This window comes from Pyxicephalus adspersus, chromosome 7 (genome assembly GCF_032062135.1).
Source record: "Pyxicephalus adspersus chromosome 7, UCB_Pads_2.0, whole genome shotgun sequence".
Classification (NCBI taxonomy): domain Eukaryota; kingdom Metazoa; phylum Chordata; class Amphibia; order Anura; family Pyxicephalidae; genus Pyxicephalus; species Pyxicephalus adspersus.
This window is the reverse complement of record NC_092864.1, coordinates 3,478,399-3,498,877: the sequence shown is the minus strand read 5'-3', so window position 1 is coordinate 3,498,877 and position 20,479 is coordinate 3,478,399. Positions and strand designations below refer to the sequence as shown.

General features: G+C 41.8%; 1 protein-coding gene and 1 long non-coding RNA gene across 2 annotated transcripts; both read left to right on the top strand.

The window, feature by feature from the left end:
- The first annotated feature begins 1,240 nt into the window (after positions 1–1,240).
- On the top strand, positions 1,241–3,610 carry LOC140334868 (uncharacterized). Its single transcript, XR_011921627.1, has 4 exons — positions 1,241–1,327; positions 1,920–2,045; positions 2,980–3,072; positions 3,522–3,610. It is a non-coding gene; the product is annotated as an uncharacterized lncRNA (long non-coding RNA).
- A 1,185-nt stretch (positions 3,611–4,795) lies between these two features.
- Positions 4,796–19,949, top strand: LOC140334826 (interferon-induced very large GTPase 1-like). The gene is given in 7 exon segments (XM_072417074.1): positions 4,796–5,240; positions 5,648–5,761; positions 8,589–8,741; positions 9,848–9,982; positions 11,291–11,398; positions 13,256–13,390; positions 14,265–19,949. Coding segments are annotated over 7 exon segments (5,322 nt in total). The 5' UTR covers positions 4,796–5,080; the 3' UTR covers positions 18,782–19,949.
- Positions 19,950–20,479: the final 530 nt, after the last annotated feature.

The following is a 20,479-nucleotide window of genomic DNA, read 5'->3' as shown; positions in this document are numbered from 1 at the left end:
GACACCAGATGGCAGCAGAGTATCAATTTACTCCTCGTATTCAGAGACAGACAGAGAATTCTTCAGATGGAGGGCGGGGCCACATTAAGGACTGAGAATGAGCACCAATAGGGAGAAGCCGTCACTTCAATCAGCCAATCAGATGCATGTCAATAAATGTATTTTCGAATGTCTTAGAAAAATGTTTTTTATTTTATTATTTGTTATTTTTTTCCTATTGTGTTATCTAATTCAATTCATTCTCCAACCTTTCATTCATAAGATCTGCCCCCCTGCTTCCACTTTATAAGATCTGACCTCCAGCTTACGCTTCTTTTAATCTGCCCTCCAGCCTTCCTTTTATTAAATCTGCCCTCCAGCCTTCCTTTTATTAAATCTGCCCCCCAGCCTCCCCTTTAATAAATCTGTCATCCAGCCTTCCTTTCATTAAATCTGCCCTCCAGCCTTCCTTTCATTAAATCTGCCCTCCAGCCTTCCTTTCATTAAATTTGCCCCCCAGCCTCCCCTTTAATAAATCTGCCCTCCAGCCTCCCCTTTTTCCTAAATCTGCCCTCCAGCCTCCCTTTTATTAAATCTGCCCCCCAGCCTCCCCTTCAGCCTTGCACAGTTCCGGCTCCTCTCCTGAAATTGCTCTCTCTGATTTCCCTGCACCCTGTGAGCTTCCCGCAACATGCAATAGATACTGCAGCCAATCAGAGTCCTCTTATTCATTCCAGCATCATCTAGCCCCTCCCTCCCCTAACTGACCCCACCCTTTTCAGTATTGGTTTTCAGTTCTTAGTATAGAAGCTCAGCATGACATGTGACCTGCTTGGGACCACCCAAACCCAATCAATGCTTTTAATATTTGCATAGCTCCTCCCTATAACCAGCCCACTCCTTGCATCTGGGAACTGAGGGCGGGCACTGTGATGTTTCCAGGCCACGCCCACCAGTCACAATCTTCCTGCATTGCACAGAGGAGCACAGAGACCCGGTGATGATATCGCAGAGTGTAAAATAAGGAATGGGATGAGAACAGAAATTTTTTATGCCATTTTTTTATATTATTATCAGAGAGGAAAGGAGGAGCCATAGAAGCCATTTCCACATCTACATTACTACAAGTTTGGTGACTGTGACATCCACAGGCTGCCCTGCAGGCAGGGAGAGGGGGAGGGGAGAAGTAAAAGTGAAAGGAAAATCTCCGGCTGCAGCTTAGTTTATGTTTCCTTGAAATTGGTAGGGGTGTCCCCGGAGTCCCCAGTGTCCCCGGTGTCCCCAGCGAGCAAAGTCTATGCAAGTGATGTGGAGGAGCAGTGACGCGGCGGGTGCAGACGGTTGGCAGGTATGTGATGATTGCTGTGTGTGGGGGTCCCAAATTTTATAGGACAGAACTTGTCAGCTTTGTTTCATCTTCTCTTCCGATCCAGTTATTGTGGACCAGCTGTGCATGGACTGAAGAGAACCAGTCACTCCCACACAATGGGTCAAAGTGTACCGGTCAGAAAAATCCTTCTGTATTCCCTTAATATAGAAGTGGGCTAGGATAATGTCACCAGTCTGCTGCAGAAAGAGGGGCATTTCCCCAGTCCACTGATCAGACTGCAGCATTGTAATAGCAGGGGAAAAGCTGCTGCCAGTGGCTGATCTGTGTCTGACATTTGTAAATTGTACAGTTTCCATGGTGGCTCAGGGTGATGCCTGAATAAAGATGGTTCTGTTCTTCTGGAGAGTAAAGCAGATGAGGGCATTGTCAGGTGGAGTTCTGTGATCACGGGATGGAAAAACATCTAATATTAGACCAGCGTCAGACCCCTTTAGCCCCCCCGGGCAGTCACCACAAATATGTATCCCCCCTCATAATACAGCAGCACAGATCGATGCACTATAACAGGAAACAAGTGATTGTTATTACAGAATGTTATTATTGTCCACAGCCTGTGACGTTCACCCTGCTCGGATCTGTGCTTTGCATACAGAGCACTCTCACACAGATACTTGTCTCTCTCTGCAGCCTTCCATGAAATCTGTCATCTGAATGCTTTCCTTGGTCTGCACCACCAGTGAGTTCACTTTACTTTTCACTTATTTTGTTTCACTCGTTACGTCTTTTGTTTGGACCCCAGAATCAACCCTAAGAAAGTCTTTGGTTGCATCCAATCAGATGGCGCAGAAAAAGTCGGAGGAATTGAAAATGCGTACTACAGGGATAGGGATCGTGTGATATTCAAATCCTATTGCACACTGATGATAAATACCGATCCCTATCCTGGTGTGTTCACATTGTAAAGTACCCCCCCCCCCCCCTTCCCGAGTCATCTCCACCCAGGACTATGGCTTGTTGACACCTGATCATTTTCTAAATGAGCACTTACCCCTAGGGTAGGTTAATACAGGGTAAATGCCTGAGACTAGAGCGAGTTTGGGGTGAAGCAGCTGAGCCACCTACCCATTGTAAAGAAGATAGATCTTTCAGTGATATCCAATTGGGAGTGATGGGCAGGATATAGGGCGCTGCCCGTTTTCTCATGGCCATCGATGGCCCTTGGCAACTATAGGAGCCTTCACTCATCTAGGAAGGCTTTCTGCAAGATTTTGGGTTGTCTTTGTATATTCATTATTGAGGTGTTGGGAGAGAAAATCTGGCTCACAACCTAAGCCATCCCAAAGGACAATCGGGTTCCTCCTCACCAAACTGGTGACATCATGACCAATTTCATCAGCTTCCCAAACCATGTAAGGGATCTTGGAGGGTGTGGGTGAGAATTTGCCCCATGTGTGAGTTCAGGTGCTGATATTGAATAAGAAGATCTGGCTCACATTCCAATTCACCCCAAAGGTGTTCAGTAGGGTTTTCGGTTGGGCCTCGGACATCTGGGTTCATTCTGCCTCGTGTTTAGTTTAGAGATCACAGCAGTAGAAATGAAAACATTTGCTAATAATGTCCGATCTCTAAAGTATTTCAGCATCAGCTATATTATCTGTGACCACTTCCAGGATTCCCCAAGAACATGGATCGGGACCGCTGGCTGCTGGTGCTCAGTCCTTTGTTCGTCTTGGGTGTCACTCTGGCCATCACTCTGGCACTAGGTGAGGATAATCAATATCTTATATGATCAGCAACTTAGTGTCAGACTGACTGGTCTGTTTGTTCAAAAGGTTCCAAACTTTTCCTGTTATGGATGAGAAGATTCATTCATTGATTGGTGTAGATTTTTGATATTTTAATGGCCCCACCCATGAGGATCCTGCATCCAATAACCCAGCCCACACACCTTCTGTATTCAATAAAACTGGACCTTACTGTTCTTCTTGTATGTTTTGTGCCATGAAGTGGGGACATTAATCTTGTCACAATCATGGAGACCAAACAGACACCGGGCAAGAAAATGTGTAACCTTAGAAATAAACTCAAATTTAATTACGATCATTGAAAACCATTCAGCTCCCCTAAAATTCTTTAAATTTTGAATGATGTAACAACAGATCCAATCTATGGAAGCCTAAGTCTTCCTATGTTAACTTTGTTGTCCTAACAGGAAAAGGAAAATTCTGGAGACGTCGAAAACCCAAAGACGAAGAATCAGCTGACATCATATTAGACGATACACTAGAGCACCAAACACCAAACACCAAAAATTTTACCTCGAATCAACCTAAGAAAGACGAGGGAACTCAAAAAGGTGAAACACCCCATGCAACCTACACTAAATGTCACACAATGGGCCCGATTTATGAATGCTTTCCAGGACTGGGGAAGATAGACTATCATGGGAGTACCTGAGAGATACAACAAACCTGGAATGGATCTGGTCAAGGATTGAAAACACTTGCCAGCTAATAGCAAATGATTTTCCATTCCAGGTTTCTTGGATCACCCATGATGATTTAGCTTATCCAGTCCTTAATAAATAAGTTCCAATGTGTTCAGCCCAACCGGCACAGATAAATCATTTATTGGGGGAGGAGCTCTGGAGATTCATTCACAAGCTTATTATAGCTTCTGGAGATTCCTAAAGAGAGATTCCCACCCCTGAGGTCCAAGACCCACCAGCCCGACCATGTGATGCCACCCTTCCTGCTGAATTTCAATAAAATACATTTATATTTAATAATTACACTGGGGGTCTATGGTGGAGACCAAACCTGGAATCAGAAATGTGCTGCCCTCCAGGGAAAATTCAGGCAAACAAGTATTCCTGATAAGAAAGCCAATCAGATCAGTCCAAAACGAGTGCCCCTGTGACAAAAGCCTGGAGCTCCTCCTCCTTTTGGTACAGGTTGGGGGGGTGAGACCAAATTAAGACTCATTTTTCTATAACCATCTGGTGGGAAGTTGGCCTTCTCTTTCCATCGTTTGCCCTGTAGGCTTGGTATGCTTCTGTCCACAGTCTCTAACAAAGAGTTATATAAAAAATGAGCCTTAATTTGATCTCAACCCCCCCCCAAATTCTACCAATGAGAGCTAAAAAGAGGAGGAGCTTGTGTTTCTTACGCCCACAAAACCCTTCACAGGGCACCATATAAAGAGGACTGAAACTTCAGATTACCAAAAGGATGGGACCTTGCTAGGTGCAAATAATGTGGAGGATAAAAGAGGAAAATCAAGACTAGGTGCATGAAAAGAAAGGGGGAGTTTAAGGGAAACAGTATGATATACAGTTAAAGTTTTATTATTAGAAAAAAATATACATATATAATATTACAAGTTAGATCCCATGGAACAGAACTGTTTTTTGTGAGTCTATAGGTAAAGAAATCAGAGGTCTTGTCACCCAACGCGTTTCGCCCATTTAGGCTTCTTCAGGGGAAATTACAAAAGGATACACGTCCTATGAAGATATATATAAAATATAAGATATATATAATATATAATATACAGTAAAATGCTAACTGTATACCATTGCCCTTAAGACCCCTACATTTTCATACGCACCCATACTAATACTCACTCCAGTTTCTCTTTTCTCACATGCTACAATACTACGGGATTGTAAGATTTTAAGACTTGTACGTTTTCCTTTGCTATATATTCTTATTATAGGGGGGTGATGACAGTTTAGTCAGAGGACATATAAAACATCAAGAAGTGCTAGCCATGCATTCTATTTTAGCATATTTGAAAGCTGAATATTCACCATTCTCATCCTTATCCCCCGTCTCAGGACCTGGTAAACCAAGAATCCCACCACCAATCCTCAGAAACCAAGAGAGCCACAATGGGTCATCCAGCGGGAGTGGGGTCTATCCACGCTCAGGTATGGAGGGACACAACACCTGTATAGATTTTGAAGTCCTTTGATTTGTTTCTCTATTTTTCATTGGAGTTGGAAATTGTTGAAATTTTGATTGCTGAGTCTCCAACCTTTATATCTGTCTTGGTGACCATTGCCATTGGTAGAGCAAATAATGGAAATGAGTACCTTTTACAATTACAGTATACTAGAACAGAAGCAATAATCTTCTAATGGGACCCTGGTGATGGTGATCACAGAAAATGTATTCTTATTTGAGAATGAATGTGAAAAGAAATGCCCCCTATGGGTCATCTTAAAGAAAACCTTACTGATTGTATTCATTCTCTTCACTATTCCATAGATATATGATTATCCACTTTCTATAGACTCTCTATAAATGTATATTTTTGTGTCTCTTGCCCCAGCAGGAAGCTCTCATGTTACAAGTAACCGACAATCATCTGTACAAAGTGATTCAGTAAAATCAACACAAGAACAAGGAAACCGAGTGCTACCAAAACCTATAAGTCAGGGGAAAGCCAGTAAGTCAAGTTCTACCAGAATTTCAATGACTATTGTGGAGACATGTATATTCTTTTCATTTATTTAAATTCTGATTTTATTTTTAAATTTAATGAGTTTTAGTTTGCTCAAGCACCAGATACACCATAAAGCTAAAGGTGACCATCACTATAAAGCTATATGAACTTCTTGGACATCCTATATGGAAACCATGGCCAATGATATAAAGTCCCTTTTAAATCTACATTTTCTTTAAGATTTTGAAGTGTTTGTACCCATTCAGTTTTTTGTATACTGCACTTTCTGTAGAGCTATTAAATCTGTGAGGTTTAGTATTGATGTTGAATGATAACACCTGGCTTGCAATTCCTATGAAAATGTATCTCAATGATGTCCAGTTGGATTGAGGTTGGGGCTCTGTGTAGCCACTTGAGTTCCTTTCCACCATACCAGTCCTTGTACAGGCACTCCATGTTTTGGGTTGATGACTGCCCCCTAGTGGTACTCCTGCACTGCCACCATGCCCCATGATCTTTTATGGGGGTTCAGGCAGCCTTGTCAACATTCATTACAATGTGGTTTTACTTGGTGACCAAGTAATTGGAAAAACAATATTTGGAATGGAACAATGGTAGGTGCAGAGAAGGAAAAGTGAGGAATAGGTCCGATGGGTTGATTGGTAATTTGAGAGTATTGGCAGAAGTTAATATGAAAAAGTGGGATCAGGGTATAGACAATATTGTATAAATCCCTTTACCAATCCCAATCACGCCACCTCACCTTCACTATCTCGAGTTATTTCCTTCAATGCTCCAACATCACCAATACCCAACAATAATTTTCCTCCACAAATTCCCTCTTCAGTACACTTACCACAGCCCCTTCTTTGCTATAAACACAATCCTTCACTTCAATACTATCTCCATAATAATTTTCCATATTCTCTTTCCATCTTTTGTCCATTAGGCTTGGTATGCACTTGTCTAGTCTTCAGAATTGAATTATACAAAAATTTGATTTGGTTTTCACCCCCACAACCGGTACAAATATGAGCTAAAACAGGGTGTCACGCATGGAGAGACGGAGCCTCCAGGGGGCGCTACGGCTAATACAGAGAAGGGCCAAGGTGCATAATCTTAGCAGGTGCAAGGTCATCTCCCGAGCCTCTAGTGGTAAGGATGCTAAGCTGCTGGATGCTGCCAGGTTGCAGTGCTTGGGCACACACGGGTGGGCAGAATGATACACAGAACCAAATCACTAGGCAGGAGAATGGTCAAGGAGGGCCAGGTTTGAGGCAGGCAGCAAGCGAGAGAGGTCAGCAACAAAGCCAGGGGTCAAGAAGCTGAAATCCAGGAAATATACACTGGTGACACCGGGGCCACCGCAGACACAGAGAACACAGGAGACACAGGAAGTGACAGCAGGCACAGGCGACATGGGGGTCACTGCAAACACTGAAGAACACCAGAACAGCACAAGGGAAAAGGCAGGGAAACAACAGACTGGGCAACAAGGGGTTAACACAGGAGCTGGAGAGAGGAAGCACTGAATTAACCAACAGGTGTAGAGGAAATGCTCAGCAGAGCTAGGGGGCTCAGCACTAGCGGAGACACGTTGCAAGAATGCTGAGTGTTATAACTGAGCCAGCTTTATGGCCAAGGGCGAGTAAGAGGCTATTTCCTGATTGGCCAGTGGGAGGGGTGACACTGATTACTATAAATCTGGAAAAGCCAGCACGCCCAGGGTCAGAACTGCCCGCAAGCATAGGAGAGAGGCGCCTGCACTTTTGCAAGGAAGAGGTATTTTTGACATAGGGTAGGGGCACATGGAAAGTGTTTAATATGCCCACCAATCTCTTCTTGGGAACCAGAGCCAATAAAAAGAATGGTGTCTGCACCATCTAATGAGACCTGAAACTTCAGAATATTGAGGAGATGGGACCTTTCCAAAAAGATTATTGGGAAGTTAATCACTTCCACCAATCATCTTCCCAATCATGCCACCTCACCTTTTCCTATCTCGGGGTATTTCCTTCAACATTCCAACATCACCTACACCCAACAATAATTGTACAATCCACCACAAATATCCCTCTTCGGTGCACTGACCTCATCCAATTCTCTGCTCATTAATACTATAAGTTCTATGCCACCTTTCTTTTTACCCTTTGCCCTATTCATTCCCCTCTCCCCATTCATCGTCCTTTCACACAACCTTACCATGTTCACCATGGTGCATGAGTACTGAACTTCGGTTTATTTCGTTCTCTTAGCAGAATGGATGGTAAATGTTTGGGCCGACCTTGCAATGGGCCTGTTACAGCATTTTTATAAAATTCCGAAAATTTGTGTAAATTTGGGAACTATTCCAATACATTTACAGCAATTTTTCATCATCATTATTGTGTAATCAGCAATAAGAAGCACTGAGCTCCGGAATTGCCTTTCGATCTTAGCTCTCCATGAAAGTATACAACTCCCAAACCTTAGGGCAGCAAATCCCAAGGATGTGGACTGTTTGTATTTTAACCTCAACCTATGTGCCGGATTCTGGGAAAGATAATTACAAGCTAAGGGGGATTGCAGGAAATTCCAGCTACAAGTTATGCTTGTATCATGGTTACATGAATTAGTAAAAAAAATGGAGCTGAATTCATTTTAAAATAAATTTTGTGTTGGGTTGTTCCAATTGTCCAACCATGGCAGCAACCATTGTCATGTTGTGATTCTGCAGAATCTTTATCACCCTGTTCATGTCAATGTTTTAGTGCCATTCCCATTGGTTCAAATACAACTTAAGGTTAAATTAAATTCTAGAATAATTCATAAAACCATATTCTACCCTTAGAAAATACAAGTCTAAAACAAGATCTTCATCCAACAAGTACTATCTCCAGAGGTCCGGAGCCAAGTAACCATACACAAACTGATGGAAATTCAGAGAAGTCCTCCCGGAGATCCAGATCCTCATCAACGCACAGTGGAGAGCATGCATACTCAGGTACCTGACTCTGTACCCTGTTTCCCCTATGATAAGGCACTGTCTTATATTTTTTGAAATGCCAAAATATGCCCTAGGTCTTATTTTCAGGGGGATGTCATATATTTCCATGAAGAAGACTACAGTACACATTTATTGTTGAAAATCACTCATGATCACTCATGTGCCATTGATTGTCCCCTTCTGATCACTCATGTGCCATTCATACGGTATTCCCCTTCTGATCACTCATGTGCCGTTCATATTCCCCTTCTGATCACTCTATGCCATTGATTGTCCCCTTCTGTTCACTTACCGGTACTTAAGTGTAACTCCGTTAGGGCAGGGATCTCCGTTAGGGCAGGGATCAGCAGCTTGCTTCCTGGTGCAGAATCGCGGGGGCGCGTGTGCCGGCTTCTTACTTTCAGTTGCGCTCTGCACTGCAGCCAGGAGGAGACACACACAGGATCAGGTATCAGAGGATGTCTTATTCACGGGTGAGTGCCTTATTTTAATTATTTTATCAAAAATCGGGGGTGGCTTATTTAATGGGGATGGCTTAAAATCGGGGAAACACGGTATGCAGTATATAGGATGGCCTGCTGCAGAAATGTAATTATTATGTATGCAAAACCAAAGCAACAGGAACTGAAAGGAAATTTCCCCATGTTGGAAAGTGTCACCAAAGAAGATTTCTTCTTTATTCCTGCTCTGGTGACAACTCAACATTTCATATTTTCCTTCACTGTTAGCCCCAATGACAACAACCACTAGAACAAACAAAAGTGATAAGATACTATTATATTAAATTTATTCCTTTTTTTAATACTATAATTGCTTCAGACAATTATACAATTCATAAAAAAGCTGAAATCATTGTTTCCTGAACAAAATGTTCAGATTGTATGACATATTGGTTACATGATCAGAAACCAATGGCTCTCGGTGCTTAGTCGGGACAATAGCTGCGACTCAGGTTGGCCAGACAGAAGCCATGCAGCCTCCACTGTTGGCTTTCAGAAAGCAAAAGCTCAGGCGATGGTGAGATGCAATACTACTTCATGATCATATTCAAGTTTCAGGAATATTTTGTCCCATTCAGATATAAATCCTGCTCTTTATTGCAGATAAAACCAGACGAAAGAGGAAGGATGAGGCTTCCGATGATCCCCCAGGGACTTCATACTGCCAACTGTCTGACACTAAAATGGGTTCTAGAAGATCACATTATGGAGAAGACCCAGCAGGGAGCTCTCATGCAGGTAATATCGAGTAATATCCCTTGAAAATACCTGGATGCTCAGCTAAAAAGAAGAAAAAAAGTCAAAAAGTAGAGCTTGAATAGAAAAGGGTTCATTATTACCTGACCCATCTGGTCTTCATTCTGCTAAGGTTCCAGGGCTAGTTTTACGGGAGGGGATAATTGGCCAATGCCCAGGGCTCCCACCTTCCAAAACCCAACCGGGAGAATGTCAGGGGGTGCAGAAAACTGAATTGGTTGGGGCCCCTATTTTTTAGCTGCCCAGAGCTTCAACTAGGCAAAGGGCCAGTGCCCAGGACTCCCACCTTTTAAGACCCCAACTGAGAGAATGGCGGCGGGGGGCAAAAAGCTGAATTGGTTGGGGCTCCTATTTCATATATTCCCAAAGCCCATTAGGAAATTGGCTAGTCCAGGGCTCCCACATTCCTAGACCCCAACTGACAGAATGGCAGGGGAGGCTGAAAGTTGTGAACCCTACATCATATTTTCCCGGAGTCCCAGTTGGCAGAATAGAAGGGAGCGGGGATACTGGGAGCTGGAATCCTGGGAGTTTTTGGATCCCCACCTTTTATTGCCCAGTGCCCCGTTTAGTCTGAAACCATCCCTGTCCAGATATATTGTTCTATTTCAGAAGAATAAACAAATATTCCTATACTTAGGCTTCCAATATTAACATGACATTTCCATTCACATATGTACATGCAAAAAAAAGCAACAAAAAACAAATGAGCTATGCTGAGAAAGGAATGCAACCCAACCTGATGATCTCCAGGGCTCAGCAGAGAAATCAAATATCCCCTCCAGGAAGCCACGGACAGAACAAACAATCTGCCACATGGTCTCCTCCATGATATCAGAAAGATACAATTATTAGAAGATGAACATATAAATACATAGGGGGGGTGGTACATGATTATAGCTATATGGCCATATATTGATTATGCTGCAACTTATTCCCAACACAACAAATATATGGACCCCGTGATACACAACATTGAATTGTCATTCCAAGCTGCAATCTACTTATACATTATTATTCCTAAAGTGTATTTATATAGTGCCAACATATTCTGCAGCGCTGTATTACATAATATAAAACAATTACCAAAAAAGTTCAATCAAATGATCAAAATGATCTTCACGTTGAGTACAAACACTAAGGGTTCTATTGCCTATTGTTTTCACCAAAGATACATTGAAATTCCATTGGATTCCACATGCTCAATTTAGTTTTCTTACTTATTTTAAATTTGTTTTCTCATTTTATTCCTCAGATGAGTAACAATCAGAATTGACATTTTTCTTGCAGAAGGATCGCCTCTGCCTAAAAAGTTCAGACCTGTTGAATCGGATCCGTGTTTTGATAATCATCCCTCCAATACTGAGGGAACAGCAGAGGAAGGAAGAATACACACAGGTGATGTATATTATTATTTTATATATTTCTGGGGGTTTCCTTTTTTTTTTTTTTCATTACATATCAACATGTACTAAAGACATAAGGCCTGATTTATTAAAGCTTTCTGAGGCTGGTGAGGATACACTTTTATCAGTGAACATGGGTAATCCAGCAAACCTGGAATGGATTTCTTAAAAGTCATTTGCTATATGTTAGCAAATGTTTTCAGTCCTGGACCAGAACCATTCCAGGCTTGCTGGATTACCCATGTTCACTGATAAAAGTGTATCCTCTCCAGCCTTGAGAGCTCAGGCCAATAAAATGCAATGATCACCTAGAATAAAATTAAAATATCACAAAACTTCAGTTTATTGCTGGATGGAAATAAAGACCCGCTTATCTATCTTTCTCCAGCAAGAATAACAACATAATCCAATATGTTAATCTCGTATAAGCAAATCAATAAAACGTTTGTTACATTGAAAAGCTACCCAGAGCATTTATTGGGAATCCTGGCACTGAAATAGTTACATAGGCTGAAGAGACAAAAATCCATCATGTTCAAACACAAGGAAGTAAATATTCATACTAAAGACATCTGCACATTACAGATAGATAGATATTTGCACTGTTGACCCAGAGGAATCCAAAACCCGCATAAAAACATATTTCCTAAAGCCAAGTGGATATTCTCTGGATCAACAGTCAGGTGACCTGACGGAGAATGGGAGCACTAGCTCTTCACATGCTGACTGCCATGGTAAGGTACCTTTGTATGTAGTGATGAACGAGAATGCCTCTTACATTCTCGCCAAAATTTCTTTGAACTTCCAATGGTTCCGCCAAATTTCAGCAAACCGATTTCACAAAACCATCGTAAGAGGAAAGTAAAACAGGTCGATTCCCAAGGCTGCATTTAGCCCTAGGAATCTCCCTGTTTGCAATCTCTGGGGCACTAGAGGTTAATTAAACTCTAGTGCACCGGGGATCGCCTGCAGTCACAGCTGTGACCGCAAAGTTCCCACAGTCATGTGACTGTGGGAACTAAACTGCAGGTGAACTCTGCACTTCCACTACGATCCCTGGTGGGGCAGGGATAAATGTTAAATGTTACAGATACAAATATTACAATGTCAGGAAGTTCTCCTTTGCCCATCTTCCCAATGATTGCAGCTGTGGCTGCATTCATTGAGAAAAGTGTGCGATCCCGGGGACACTAGAGGTAATTAACCTCTAGTGCCCGGGGATCGCAGAGGATTTCCAGAGCTCGGCCTCTCGGCTTCTTTGACTTAGTAATACTAAGTCAAAAAGCAAATTCTGCAGCAGAAAAGGGTTCATTGTCCTCTTTGCCATCTGGTCTTCATTCTGCTAAAGTTCCAGGGCTGGTTTTAATGGAGGGGGCAATTGGCCAATGCCCAGGATTCCAACCTTCCAAGACCCCAATGGAGAGAATGGCAGGGGGTGCAGAAAGCTGAAATCTTTGAGGAAAAATTATTCATTCATCATTCTAAATAATTTATTTGAGAATCCTACCTGTCTAATAAGTAAACCATTAGATCTTTAATCGTTGGCTGCCCAGGTCCAAACCTTCCTATCTATAGAGAAGAGAAGCTGGGGAGGGGGAAGTGTCCTTCATCTGAGTCATTCATTCATTCAGCCTATTTATATAAATATTTACCAGCTATCTGAATACCCTTAGTAGCTGATCCTGTAGCCTTAGGGGATCTTTCTATATACACACAAAGAAGTTGTGACAATGCACCACACCTTATCCATGGTATACTTCCAAATGTTATCATTATGCTGGGATGTAATGAAATGTTTCCTGACACATGTAACATATTATTAGACTTGTACACTGGTTTTACTTTAAAGGTGACTACAATAAAGAAGGAAACATCCCCACTGATTTCACTATAGAGGAGATTGATGATGCTGCACACCAGTCAGAGCCACATTCTAGTAGAAGTTCTCTTGGAGAAGAAAGAAAGATCACATACTCTAATACAGGTAAAGATAAGAATATAGGCAAAAACAACATTATTATTATGGTATCTAGAAAGTATAAAAAGCTTTGGTAGTGCACAAAATATTCTGACTTTTAACGTAACTCTAATGGCAGGACATTGGTCATATGATCCCCACCGGAAAATAGGCTCCCATCCAGTGCAAGCCAATCAAAAGTTCTGTCTGACACAACATCCAAATGGTCACTTCCCAAGTCAACAAAGACCGCATATTAAGCTTCAGCTTTGGCCACCTAATGCAGCCTGGGTAATATTTCTAGGAGTTTTCTGCACTCTTATACTGAACATGGTGCAATTATTTGAAAAAGTATTCTGTAGGAAGGGATTTTTGGCCAAAGCCAGTTTTACCCCCATTCTAATCTACCCTCTGCTGCTCTTTAATCAGCCCCTTGTTACTGATTTCATGATAGGTGTCTGTCAATCAAATAGGCAGGTCCAACACCAGGCAGGACTGTTGTTCTGTGCATTGATGTGTGCCAGAGTTCCATAACTTTTCACCATGGGGGAACCCTTGAAATAACTTTCAGGTCTTTGGGGAACCCCTTCTATAATTACTATATCCACAGATCACAGTACATTAGTGTGGTGGTCAGTGGGAAGAATGCCTCTTATATTGCTGGTCATTGGGAAGAATGTCACCCTAACTTGCAAGGAACAAATTGCTCATCGCTCAAGGACCCCCTAACATCCCCTGGTGGAAAAAACACCACCTTATGCAAATGCACTATAGAAATCATAGAAATCCCTAACCTTTGGAGCTATGTAGCCAGCAGAGATTAAGTCAAGTGTTCATGTACAAGAAAGAATACTTGTACTTTATAGTTATTCACTTCAACTTTGTATTCTTTCTTTCCCAGACCCAATCAAGAAGATGTTCCTCCAAAAGCTCATGGCTTTAAACATGACTGCAAGAAACATTTTTTCTCCGGATGAAGACACATCCTCAGATATGTGCTTTGATTTGAACCCAGAGGAGTCAGATGATTTGATGGATTCCAATGCCTGCAACCCTCTGGATGTCTTGTGTGATGTTCTTCATGACTCAGATACCTTCTTCCAACAAGAGATTGTCACCAAATTTTCTATGTGCCAGTTTGCCCTTCCCCTGCTTCTCCCTGCTGGTGACGGATCACATCATACCTTCATGCTATGGTCCATAAGAGACATAGTGAAGAAATGGAAACCTCTGTCATTAGTGGACAGCAGAGGGTTTATGGAGGAAAACTTGGTTTCCATTCCAATGTCAATTTTCTCATTCGTCAGACTGGGCAAATGCAGCTTATCAAAATCGAAGCTACTAAATCAAGTTTTAAGCCCTTCGGAGTTCATTCACAATTTTTTTGTCCATAGGGACATGCCTGGTGGAAATGTCCAACGCAAGCATTCAGACGGGCTGGTGGAAATGTCATGTTATTTCCCATCAGGAACTGAACACTCAGATATTTTCCCAGATCCTGTATCAGTCTTCAACCTGAGAGGGGATCTTGAGGATCATTTGAAACAGTTCGATTTCTTATTGAGGGTCTCATCGGCTGTGTTTGTGTTTCTGGAGAGGATAGACCATAAGCAATATGGATTGTTATCAGAGTGGGTGAGCCGAAACCCGAAGCTCTTCTTCATTGTGAACTTAGGAAATGGGAAGAGTGATACAGATATTCTGGAATACCTTAAAAATTTATCAACAACTCAAAACCTAAAGAAAGATAAATTTATTGTTAAAACCAGACAGATTAATGACACACAAGTAGTCAGGACCTTACAAGCCAAAATTAATACAATGATATCAAATACAGAGGAAAAGCCAACTTTAGAACAAATCGGCCACAGAGCTGCCGAATTAAACTTCAACATCGATGAGAAGTTTGAGAAATGTGAAAAAGCTAAAAACGCTGCAATGGAAATCATCAGTGCGATAAAAAACTTATTGGACTATAAAAAGGAAACCATGAAGCTACAAGGTGATCTATGGAAACAGCTGGCCAAATGTGAGAAGGAAATGTGCAGAATGAGAAAACTAGAGGACAAAGATGTGGAGGAATATAAGGCGCTGCTTCGGGGAGAAATAGTCAATCTCCGTCAGCTGCAAAGCCAACAAACTATGGCGTATGGGGTGAGACAATTTGTGCAGCACCTGCAAAGTTTTTCTCCCGTGGAGAGAAAAATATACCTGAAATGGATGAAAATAGAGCTAGATAAGCTCGGGAGATATCGGCTTGCAAAAGTAAATAGGGAATACCGAAAACTGTTGGCAAATTTGACATTAAATTTGGAAGCCCTTACGGAAATAGATCAGAAATTAGCAGATGGATCTCTGGGTGTTGAACATTTTATACGTGAGTTGGGGCAGTTTTATGAAGTAGAATGTTCTATAGGGAAGGAAAAAACGTTAAGCAGTTTCCCAACAGTAGCTGCCGATTTGTTGTTGGATGGGTTCCCAATGGAGCTGATAGATGGGGATGCTTCCAATATACCCATGCAGTGGGTAACTGATGTTATGAAAGAGCTAGGTAGAAAAATAGGGGGGCACTGAACAGTTAGGGTAATTACTGTCCTGGGAGTGCAAAGTACAGGGAAGTCCACCCTACTGAACACCATGTTTGGTTTGCAGTTACCAACATCCAGTGGACGTTGCACACGAGGAGCCTTCATGACTCTCCTTGACACAAAGAAGAACTTTGAGGAGGATCTCGGCTGTGACTATGTTATAGTTATTGACACTGAAGGATTAAAATCGATGGAATTAGCCTCGCTTGAGGGCAGTTACGAACATGACAATGAACTGGCGACAGTGGTGGTTGGGTTGAGCGATGTCACCATAGTTAACATGGCAATGGAAAACACAGAAGAAATGAAAGACATTCTTCAAATTGTGATCCATGCCTTTCTTCGGATGAAGGAAGTAGGGAAGAAATCCAGCTGCCATTTTGTGCATCAGAACGTTAGCGACGTGTCTGCTTATTTAAAGAACCGCAAAGCCAGGGAAAAATTTATCGAACAGCTGAATGAAATGACCAAAGTATCTGCGAGAATGGAGAAAAAAGGTTGTGTTACTGGCTTCTCCGACATCATGCACTGTGATATGGAGAGGAACTCCTGGTATATTCCTGGCTTGTGGCAAGGAATTCCACCAATGGCTTCCATTAATAAGGGCTATAGCGAAACTGTACAAGAACTAAAAAAGTCCATAGCTGAGTATCTAAAATCTATGCCAGGGAAGCCACAAGATATCAAACAGTTAACAGACTGGATAAGAAGTTTGTGGAATGCAGTGAAACATGAAAAATTTGTCTTTAGTTTCAGAAACCGCTTGGTCACTGAAGCCTACAACCAACTTTGTATCCAATACTCCAACTGGGAATGGAGATTCCAGAAAACTGCTCACGACTGGATGATGAAAACTGAAACACTGATCTTTAATTAACCTTCTGACCAGTTAGGATCCAAAACAGGGGAAAAGATACAAAGAGAGCTGAATAGTTTAATGGAGGAAGAAGGTCAAATCATGGCTAGATATCTGGAGAAATACTTCAGAGATGATTGTGACAATGCCCATGTTTTGGAGATGTTTAAAGGCGACTTCTCCCAAAGCATCAAACACCTCAAGAAAAACCTTGAAATTGTTCTTCTTGGCAAATGCAAACAAGCTATCCAAATGCAACAAGAGAAATGCCTGATCCAAGCAGTGCAAGAAAGATACATCAGCATAATAGAAGAAAGAGTGGCAGAGATCATGAACAAAATAAGAAACGATCAGAATCCAGTAAATGCAGAACAGTTACATCGGGTATTCGAGATTGTATGGGAAAAAGTAACATCTACTTTACCACCACCCAAGAGGAAAAAACGCAACATTGACCTGGAAATCGTACAACAGCTGAAACAAGACCTGCAGTGTGATGAGAGTTCTGTTATTCAGAAACTCTCCAATCTTACAAATCTTCATCAAGACAATGAAGAAGAATTCTCCATGAATGGGAAATATCTCCAAACATATTCCAGGAGAGAATGGGCTTCTGCAGAAGATCTGGCCATCTCTGTAATCAGGAAATGTAATGAAAGGGTAGCAGAATATGCGAATTACAAGAAGGACTTTAATGAGATTTATTCCCTAGAGCTGCTGAAAATGATCAATAATGAGTTGACGAGATCCAACATGTAAAGTCTTCAGACAACCAAACTCTTTGAGCTGGACCTTAAGCTTTGTGTGTTGAGAAAGGCTTCTGAGACGTTCCGGAGAATTCATGAAGACTTTATAAGAAGCAACGAGCCACGCAGCTACCTGGATGAGATGAAACCACAATACTTCTCCATATTCAATAATATGTTTGTCAAAAGGAATGAATGTCAAAGAAGGGCCAAACAGTTTTGTATGGTTTGTTTAAAACCAGCCATCACTGATCACATCAACAGGAGCCTTGGCAAAGAAATCATGGACGACATTCTCCAGAAAAACGGCCCTCAGGAATTTAAGAGTCGTCAAATCTTACAACAACAGGTGCTCAAAGCTTTGCTTGTTGCGTAATCCTATGAGCAATATGATGAATACATCAATAGCTATGAGTGTTTCATGAAAAGATGGATCTCACAATACCTCACCAAGCATTACAAAGGCCGAGATACCATTCATACAATGCAAGTCCGTATTATGGAGTCTCTTATATTAAGAATAAAACAAGCCCTTCATGAGCCAAAAAGTCTCCAAGCCGGGACAATAGCTGAGTTTTTGGCTAAATTATGTAACGTTTTGAAGAAGGAACTTGTCATTTCACAGAATAGTACAAAAGTTGTCATTTTCCAAAGCAATCTGAGTGACATAAGGCAGTTTGCACATGACATTGAGTCGTATCTACCTGACTTGGAAAAACTAGTCTTGCAAGAAATGAACTCAATGAACAGAGAATCAATATTTTTACAGCTGACACTGAATCCTCAGGATGAATTGTTCACTAAGGGGATGGGTTGCGGCATGCTGTGCCCATTCTGTAAAGCCCCCTGTGAAGCTGGAGGAGGGGAACATAAAGAACATTTTGCATCTGTCCATAGACCGAGAGGGCTATCCCGACATGTCAATGAAGAAACATGTGCTCTGGATCATTCAATATGTTCTTCCAATGTTATTTCTAATAAGAGTTTTAGGAATGCAGACACAGAAGGGAAACTCCACCCTTATCAAGATTACCAGAAATATTACCCAGATTGGGCTATTTACCCCGATACAACGTCCGAGGGCTCCGACTACTGGAAGTTTGTTCTGAAGGAATTTAATTCATCATTTGCTGGATTGTATAATGCCAGACCAGCCAATGTCCCGGAAGACTGGCACAAGATAACGAGGAAACAAGCACAGAAGAGTCTGGAGAAAACACTACAGTGAGCCAAAAAGAGATCATGATATAAAATAATAGGACATAACATAATATAGCATAAGATAATAAAATACAACATAACATAATACAATTTATTATACTATAACATAAGATACCATAAAATAATATAATACAACATAACATATTACAATTTAATATACTATAACATGAGATAACATAACATGACATGGGATAACATAACATATGTTGGTAATCCAGCAAACTTGGAATGGATTTCTTAAATTCATTTGCTCTTTGTTAGCTTCACCAATAAAAGTCTGACCTCTCCAGCCTTGGGGAGCTTTAATAATTAATAATAATAATTCAGGCCCAACTATGCAGCATATGCAGGTTCCCTCCTCCCACGTGTTGTTATAAAGGGCTGAAACCATCCTCAGACAATGATTGTTGAATGCATATTAATATTTCTTGTTTTCGCATTATCTTGGTTCTGTATTAGGAAAGGAATATATATGAAGGTGGATTATACTAGCAGCAAAAACACATAAAATGTTCCCAGTAGTATCAGGACACTCACGGTAAAAATGAAACTTCATTCTGTAGAGTTTCCAGCGTATAGAAGCCCCATTCCCTCCCACCAATCTCATTATGTATATTTTGGCATTATTTATCACAGCACTCCAGGGGTGGAGAATATAGACTATCATGGAGGAACCTGGGTGATCCAGCAAACATGGAATGGACTAAAATAATTTGCTATTCTTTGGCAAATGTTTTCAATTCTGGACCAGATCTATTCCAGGTTTGGTCGATCCCCTAGGTTCTTCCATGATAGTTTATCTTCTCCAGTTTTGGAGAATTGTAATAAATCAGTCGCAGTGTGTAGATGCCTAATATTAATCCAAGATTGGCCCCTGAGTCCTGGCAAAGCTGGCAGAGTTTTATTTGCAGAAGCAGCACTGGAATGGGGGCAAAACTACCAAACTCACCAGACGGGTATTACTATTTAGAGGCTTCCAAACTGCATTCATTGAGATTGAGAAGATCTTCTACACTCTGCTTGGCCATAGATAAAGTTTCATCCAGAACCGGTGCCATGTGAGCCCCTTGGCAATTATTGGTCTTGCTGGGGGAGAAGTCTACCAATGCTAAAAGTTATTGTCAGTTATTTATATTGCAAATAATTAAATGTAATGTACAGAAGATTGTATAGATTTTTTTGCCCTGCCATGGGGAACATATTCCAATACAACATGGGGGCTGGGCCCTGCCATTGGGGACATATACCAATACAACATGGGGGCTGGGCCCTGCCACTGGGGACATATACGAATACAGCATGGGGGCTGGGCCCTGCCATAGGAGACATATACCAATACAACATGGGCCTGGGCCCTGCCATAGGAGACATATAGCAATACAACATGGGGCTGGGCCCTGCCGTAGAGGACATATACCAATACAACATGGAGGCTGGGCCCTGGCATGGGGGACATATACTAATACAACATGGGGGATGGGCCCTGCCATAGGGGACATATACTAATAAAACATGGGGGCTGGGCCCTGCTATAGAGGACATATACCAATACAGCATGGGGGCTGGGCCCTGCCATAGGGGACACATACCAATACAGCATGGGGGCTGGGCCCTGCTATGGGAGACAAACACCAATACAACATGGGTGATGGGCCCTGCCATAGGGGACATATACCAATACAACATGGGGGCTGGGCCCTGCCAT